This window comes from Gymnogyps californianus, chromosome 1 (assembly GCF_018139145.2).
Source record: "Gymnogyps californianus isolate 813 chromosome 1, ASM1813914v2, whole genome shotgun sequence".
In the NCBI taxonomy this organism is placed as follows: Eukaryota; Metazoa; Chordata; class Aves; order Accipitriformes; family Cathartidae; genus Gymnogyps; species Gymnogyps californianus.
The window spans coordinates 45,333,695-45,341,596 of record NC_059471.1 but is presented as its reverse complement, the minus strand read 5'-3'; the positions used below and the strand labels follow the sequence as shown (position 1 = coordinate 45,341,596).

The following is a 7,902-nucleotide window of genomic DNA, read 5'->3' as shown; positions in this document are numbered from 1 at the left end:
CAGGGCCCCTCCCCACCCCCGCCCCCAGGGCGACCCTTGGGCTCAGAACGGCATGTTGTGTTGACCCGGCGCTGGCCCGGCAACGGCCCCAGTGCCTGCAGGGACGGCGCTGTGCCAGCACGTGCTGAGCCAAGCTCTTGCCCAGCAGCACTGCCCGGCACCAGGACCCCTTGGCAGCCTTGCTCGAGCCGGCTGGGCACTGTCCTGAGCCCCACCAGCGTGTCCCACGCCAGGCTTCTCCTGCCCTCGGCGCATGGGCCAGGTGAACTGCTGCCGCGGCTCCAGGTAGGCTCCCCCGCGGCTCGGGGACACGCCGGCACCGCCGGGCCCCGCAGCAGCCGCCTTTCTCATGCCCGGTGCCGTCTGCTCTGCAGGGACGACCCTGACCCGAGCAGCAGTGCGCGCCCGTCCCGCCATCACCCGAGCCCCTGCTCCATCAGCGCGTGCGGGTGACCCAGGGCCGTGCGACGAGGAAGAGGGACCTCCTCCTCTTCAGCGATGCCTTGGTCATCGCCAAGCCCAGTAAGACTCACAGAGCCCAGCTGCCTTTCCTCCCAAGCCCTGGCCCTGGCCCCAGGGCAGGGACAGCCAAGGAGCAGCCCCGGGTCCCCGGCACCCTGCTGCTGGATGCACCCATGGCCGTGCCCGTGGCAGGCGGGCGCTGGAGGGGAGCCACCGGCCTCGGCCACCTCCACATCACTCCCTGCTGCTCCTCTCTGCAGACGTGGCAGCGCCCCGCGCCCGCAGCTCTGCCTGGCCCTGGGCCAGCTGCAGGTGCTGAGCAGCGGCAAGGGGGCAGCCGGGGATGCCGCTGAGGAGGAGGAAGGCAAGACCACCAACTCCCTTGTCCTCGTCTGGCCCTGCGGCTCCTGCATCGTCACCTTCCGGTGAGTCTCGGTGCCACGTCCCACGGCAGGGCTGGGCAGCGCCTCTGTCCTGCCCCCGACAGGGCTTCCTCCTGCCGCTGTGCCTGGCCCCACGGGGCAGGGCTGTGCCGGCGCCCGCCTCTGCCCGCAGGCTGGGGAGCAGCGGGCACTCAGGCTGTTTCTCCTCTCTTTCTGCAGCTCCCGGGCGCTGAAGGAGCTCTGGGTCAGCGCGCTCCTGGGGTAAGCCCTGCCTGGCAGTGCAGCCTGGGGGGCCCGTGCTCACATCACGGGGGGATGCTCCAGGAGGAGCCGTACGAGGCGGAAACACCGCTCCCCAGCTGGGGAGAGGTGCCCCACGGCTGCGGGCAGCTCTTGAGCGGGCAGAGCTGGAGCGCTTCGCCCAGCTCTGTCCAGCCAACACCTGCCCAGCCCCGTCCTCACCACTGCCGCTGCTCTCCGCTCGACTGCCGGGTGGTGCCCGGCTGCTTCGGGGCAGCTTGCAAGTGCTCCCCGGGCTGGCAGGAGCGGGAAAAGGCGGCTTGGGTCTCACACAGCTCTTGCTCTGCCCCTTGCCCCTGCACAGGCCACCAGAAGGAGTGGAGGGAGCCCGGGTGACCCAGCTGCCCTCCATCAAGCTCCTGCTGAAGGAGCTGAGCAGCCGCCATGCCGTGAGTGTCCCTCCTGTCTCCTTTGCCCCCAGATGCTGCTCCAGCCCAGCATCAGGTTCATCGCTTCTCACCTTCTGCTCTTTTCCCCTTGCCCAGGCAACGACACTACACGCCAGCAGCCTGGAGAGGCTGGTCGAGAGCCAGGCAAAGGTGAGGGTCACTCGGGGTGTCATCTCAGCCGTCCCCTCCTCTCACACATGGCCAAAGGCTGATGCAGCTCGCCGGGGGCCCTTTCTGCTGCGGGGCTGCTGGGTGAGCGCGGCGTGTTGCTTGCAGGCTGGCGCAGAGCAGCGGCCACCACCCGTCCCCTCTGGCAGCCAAGGTGGACCTGGCCGCGCGGCTGGTGAGTTTGGAGAAGACGGGGGCAGGATGGCCCTTCTCTCCTCCTCGCGCAGGCGGGCACTCCTGCTGCACTGGGGCTGCTGCTGCCCTTCCCGCAGGGCACGTCCGTCCCCATTGCTCTGCGGCAGGAGAGAGCTGAGCCCCGGGGACCCTCGTTCCCAAACGACGCCTCTCCCGTGCGCTCAGCAGCGGGGGGACAGCGCTGAGAGGGTCCAGGAACGCTCGCCTGGCGCTTCTCCTCCATGTCTCTTTGCTCTCTTTTCCTTGGCAGCAGGCGGGACCCAGCAGGAGGAGGGGGCTGCCCTGGTGCTTTGCATGGCGAGGGACCTCAGCCGCTGCAGAGGCACCCGGGCTGTCGGGCTCTGGCAGCAGGGGGGCTCTCTTCGGCCGGCCCCTGGCAGCTCTCTGCAGCCAGGACGGCACGCTGCCCCAGCCCATCCAGGTAAGCAAGCCTGGCCAGGGGGTCCCCAGCCCGCTGGCTCCTCCGCAGAGGCGCTGTCCCCAGCAGAGGGACCCCGGCTGGGGCTCGGGGACAAAGCCGCCTCCTCCCACGCACCCACCTCCAGCCCCCCTCCAGCCTGCCCTAGGGAAAGCAGAGCCCTCCACACGTGCTCCTGCCCTTGAGCAAGGTTCACCTGCCCAGGGCCTGCCTCCAGCCACGCCACTCTCCTCCTCTGTCCCCTGCAGGACCTGCTGGCTCTTCTGCACGAGCACGGGCCATCCACGGAGGGGATCTTCCGGCTGGCGGCCAGCGAGCGCGTGCCTCCCGCGAGCTCCGGGAGGCCCTCGACAGCGGAGCGGAGGTCCACCTCGAAAGCCAGCCTGCACACCTGCTGGCCGTCATCTTGAAGGTGAACCCTCTGGACCTGGAGCCCAGCAGCTCCCGGCTCTCGCTGCCGGCGATGCTGCCTGCGCTCCCGGCGGCAGTGGTCAAAGCCTCACCCGGAGCCCTTGGCATTGCAGGACTTCCTCCGGAAGATCCCCTCCAAGCTCCTCCAGGCAGAGCTCTACGAGGAATGGATGAACGCGCCTGCAGAAGACCAGCAGGCAGGAGAGGCTGGCAGGACTGAAAGAGTAAGTGCGGCGAGCAGCCTGCCTGCTCCGCAGGGACTGGCAGAGGCTGGGACTTGCCTGCAAAGCCACAGCCTGCCTGCAGAAGCCACGTCTTCTGCCAGCCACCTCTTGCTGCTGTGGGGTGGGGTTTTGGGGGGAAGAGGCTCAGAAAAGCCTTTCTCTCCTTGGAGCACTTCCCGCAGGCACTGGGGGTTGCTCCACGAAGGGACTCTGGCCAGAAGGGCAGGGAGGGAGGTGGCCGTACCTCAGCAAAGGCTGTCCCTCTGCTGGAGACCAGGCGTGGCCAGGGAGCCTTCCCTCGGCTGGGCTTGGCAGAGCTCAGCTCGGCAGAGCTGTGTTGACGATGGCTACTTTGTTAACGTTGCGTTCCTGTTCCCTCAGGGTGGCCAGCAAGTTGCCCAAGGGCAACCTCCTGCTCCTCAAGAGCTTGCTGTCCCTGCTGCAAGACATCAGCAGAAACGCGGCCACCAGCAGGATGACTGCCGGCAACCTGGCCGTCTGCGTGGGGCCAAACCTGCTGAGCCCAGCCGAGGAGCACACGCTCCCCCTGGACGTCCTGCTGCAGGTGACGGGGAAGGTACGCTGTGGTTACCAGCCGGCTACAGCCTTCTGGGCCCACCCGAGCTCTGCTGTGCAGAGGGACCTGGCTGCCTCCTCTCTGCAGCAAACGCTCGTGGGGAGCTGCCGGGAAGAGCAGCCCCACAGCTGCAGCTTGCTGCGCAGAAGCGAGGGTCAGGAGTGGCAAAGGCTCTTTGAGCCGTGTTCAGCCACCTAGGGGGAAACCAATGGTTTGCTGTGTGCAGGTGACGCGGCTGGTGGAGTTCCTCATTGAGCACCGCGGGAACTCTTTGAGGAGGAGGTGGCTGGGCTTGCCGGTGCACGGGCCGAGGAGTCACCGATGATCCCAAAAGACACAGCACCAGGGGCAGAAGCAGAAACCGCAGAGGTATGTCAGGGCCACCAAAGCGTGACAACAAAAGCCTCCCCCTCAGAAGGTGGGACTGCTGCCACAGGGACGAGCAAGGTCACCCACCAGCCTGCAGCTCTGCTAAAGTGCAGAGTAAGGCTGATGCAGGTTGGCCATCGCACTGTGTGCAGTGATCCCACCAGAAGTGGCTCAGCCAGGCTGAGCAAACCCATCCAAGAGATGCCTTTCAGAGCTAAGGTAGCAATTGGGCAGGTAGGCGCTCACCACCTGGTAACTTCCACATTTCCATTGCAGGTGCCTCCAGTCGCTCTGGAAAGCAAACACCTGAAGGCTCGCTGGGGAGAAGGTAACATGAGCTAGCTTTGATTAAGAGGAACTGATTCATGGTCATGGCTTTACCTGTCTAACAATACTATTGAATGGAAAGGTTGCCAGGCTCTTCGCAGGAAAAGGAAAAACAATCCAACAGAAAGAGAAAACTAAGCTGCGAAGAGGAGAGGATGGCCAGGCAGGCAAGAAAAGGCGAAAGCTGGAAAGCAAGATCTCAGGAATGGGCAACTGAGAAAACCCAGGCAGGGCGAGAAGAACAAGGAGCCCAGGTGTGTAACAGACCCTGCTGTCCATCTGTCACATTTTAATGCTGCTCTGAGTATAGGAAATATTTCCAAGGTGCACAGAGATGGCCCCAGAGAGGAAGCATGCACCTGCCCTTGGGAGAACATATGTCAGGAGAAAAATACCACTCCGGCGCTGGCAGTTTCCATTTTGCACTTGTCAGTGGGTGTTACAGCAGGTCCCCTCTCCATCGTCTGCCAAAGGTCTGGGGAATCTGGAGAGTTCCCCGCTGACTGGAAGCTCACCAGCATTGTTCCTATTTACAAGAAGGGTGTGAGGGAAGAGCCAGGAAACTACAGACATGTTAGTCTCACCTCAGTCCCTGGAAAAATTATCAATAAGATCACACTGTGTAGTATTGAAAGGCATTTGACATGACATTTAACTAAAACAAATGCCAGATTCGGCACTTGGGACAAAGTAATGCCGAACGCAGGTATACATTGGGAGAGGAGTGGCTGGAGAGCAGCCCTGCAGAAAGGGATTTGGGGTGCTGGTTGTGGGAAGCTCAACAGGAGTCAGCAGCGTGCCCAGCAGCCAAGAGGGCAAACCGCAGCCTGGGGTGCATCAAACGCAGCATAACCAGCCGGCCAAAAAGAGGAGATTATCCCGCTGTATTTTGTGTTTGGTGCGGCCTCCCCTTGAGTACTGTGTGCAGTTCTGGGCCCCACAGTGTTAAGGTCCTTGAGTGCATCCAGAGGAGGGCAACAAAGCTGGTGAAGGGCTGGAAGGCATGTCCTATGAGAGCAGCTAAGGGCTCTGGGTCTGACTAGTTTGGAGGAGAGGAGGCTGAGGGGCGACCTCATTGCTCTCTACAGCTTCCTGAGGAGGGGAAGTGGAGAGGGAGTGCTGAGCTCTTCTCCCTGGGATCCACTGATAGGATGGTGGGAATACTTCAAAGCTGCGCCAGGGAGGTTTAGACTTGACACTAGGAACCATTTCTTTACTGAGAGGGTGGTCAAACACTGGAACAGGCTTCCTGGAGAGGTGGTCGATGCCCCATGCCTGTCAGTGTTTAAGAGGCATTTGGACCATGCCCTTAATAACATGCTTTAACTTTTGGTCAGCCCTGAAGTGGTCAGGCAGTTGCACTAGGTGATCGTTCTAGGTCCCTTCCAACTGAAATATTCTCTTTGTTTCTCTCTCCTCTCCTCTCCTCTCCTCTCCTTCTCCTCTCTCCTCTCCCTGGATTCAAGAAGAGAGGCTATCACTGTAGCCACGCAGGAATACTACGAATGGGTATTGGATTTCACGTCAAAGCACATGTTGCTTGTTCTCCTCTCACCCTTGTCCCTAATTCTTGTCTTTTTTTTTCCCCATCTTTCTCAAGGCAGGTTGAAGAGATTACTGAAGAATGTCTCATATTGGACTTTGTCATTTGACATGAAGAACACTTTAGAGCCACATACCACTTTTGAGCTGCAGCTCAAGTGGTTGTGACCAGCAAGCTGGAAGAAGCGGTGCTGCTGTATATATGTATTACTTTGTATTACCTTGGCAGTTTTGCTGTGTAAATATGTATGTGATAGGGAGATACATGCTTTATTGTAGAATGAAAATATGTGCTATAAAAAGTTGTTTATGTGAAAAAGCAAGATTCTTCATATTAAACTGTGTTGGTTTCTACGTTCAAGGTGTCGGAGTAACTGGAGGAAATTTGTGTTTCGCCTTCTAATATCTGCGAGCGCAGCCATTCAGGCTTCTATGGGGAAAGTTATGGAAGTTCTAGGCAGGCCCTCTGATATCAAAGAAGGCAGCAGAGGATTACAAAGCATTGCTTTGCTATTAGAGGTGCCTTCAGGAGTTTGTTACAGACAGCATAAAAGTTCTGAACGGAGACTCAGGTATCAGTGATACTCCCTTGCTGCCTGAGTTCACTCATTCAAGGAAAGTAAGCCTTCCTTGCTGTCTGTCTCTCTTTCTTCTCTCTCTCTCTCTCTCTCTCTCTCTCTTAAAAGAATTAGGTATATACCAGCAGAGGTAACACTCTCCTTAAGCAAGGCTGAGATGATGGATGATAACTAATGCAACTAATTGTCCACATGGTTCCCAACATGAGACATAATCCAGTGCTGTTTCCTCCTGCGTCATCGAATGGGGTTCATATCACCTGGCTTTCACTACCAAAAAAATTAGTTGTTCACATCTAAGCCTGTCATCCAGACTCTCTTTCTGAGAGTCCGGGCAGTTGGACTAGATGATCGTTGTAGCTCCCTTCCAACTGAAATCTTCTCTTCTCTCTTCTCTCTCTTCTCTTCTCTTCTCTTCTCTTCTCTTCTCTTCTCTTCTCTTCTCTTCTCTTCTCTTCTCTCTCTCTTCTTTCTCTCTCTTCTCTTCTCACTGGATTCATGGAGAGAGGCTATCACTGCCACACTAGAACACAGTCAGGCAATATCTCCAATAATACACGTATCTTAATATTCTGACGGACACTGGAGTACGCAATGATGAAAGCAATTACAGGAGAAGCAGTTAGGTTTGAGAGTGACTTTAACTGCGCTTTGAAGCAACCATTTCATAGAAAGATAGGGGGAACAAAATCTTCTGTAGCAATTGCTGTAACAGTGACTACTTATTAAGGGGAAGAAATCTCATTGCTTTGAGCAGTAAAGATTCCTAATGATGGAAACAAATATTGCAAGTGAATCACAAACGTGAGGTTAGCCAGAAGATGCATTTCAGGTCATCTTTTCCTTCAATTCTTCTTAGCCCAAAGTGTCTGCAGCTCCTTCTGTATTTTTTACTGTTTTTTCACATGCCAGTAGAGCCACAGTTCTTGTCTAAATGATTTAAATTTGTCATAAATATATCTGCATTTTGCTGTTCTATCAGCATTTACAGTGAGGGAACTTATTCACAGGAACTATTTAGTGCAGAATCACTCCTCGGGAAAGGTGAATAGGTAAAACGATGAGGACAAATTTTATTTTATCAGTTTAACTAAGGAGTTGCTTGTGAAGCAGTACATCTGTGTTAGGGTGAGATTACAATTAGCCCAACTAGAATCAACCAAACAGGACACTTCATTGACGAGTACCCCCGAACACGTTGGACATATTGCCCCAGCAATCGATTGTGCGGACTACATTGGAGAAAGGGTTAGAGAGTTCTTTAATCTTCTCAAAGGGAAAAAGCAAACCATCCAGATTCGTTAATATAGGTTTTATAATTGCAAGAAAAAGGAAGTATGATACCAGTTTGCCACAAGACGTCACAAAAATACCAATTGTTTCTGTCCTGCAGGCATCTTCGGTACCGCTGGTCACCTCTATGAGGTGGGCAATGTGTCAGTCTGGTCTGGGAAGAAAGCAAAGCAAAATTTCTGACTTGTTTTTCTCACTTTTAGTGCCACTACAAAGGTATTAGATGTCCTCTGAATATGTTTCATTTTTGTTTCGTTTCATTTCAT

At 56.6% G+C, this 7,902-nt stretch overlaps 1 protein-coding gene across 1 annotated transcript; it reads left to right on the top strand.

Annotated features, from left to right (window-relative positions):
- Window positions 1-253: 253 nt before the first annotated feature.
- Window positions 254-4,238, top strand: LOC127029702 (T-cell activation Rho GTPase-activating protein-like). Its single transcript, XM_050915477.1, is given in 11 exon segments — window positions 254-285; window positions 1,065-1,106; window positions 1,450-1,534; window positions 1,631-1,684; window positions 2,148-2,318; window positions 2,564-2,632; window positions 2,635-2,727; window positions 2,840-2,905; window positions 2,907-2,950; window positions 3,332-3,527; window positions 4,173-4,238. Coding segments are annotated over 11 exon segments (918 nt in total).
- The last annotated feature ends 3,664 nt before the right edge of the window (window positions 4,239-7,902 follow it).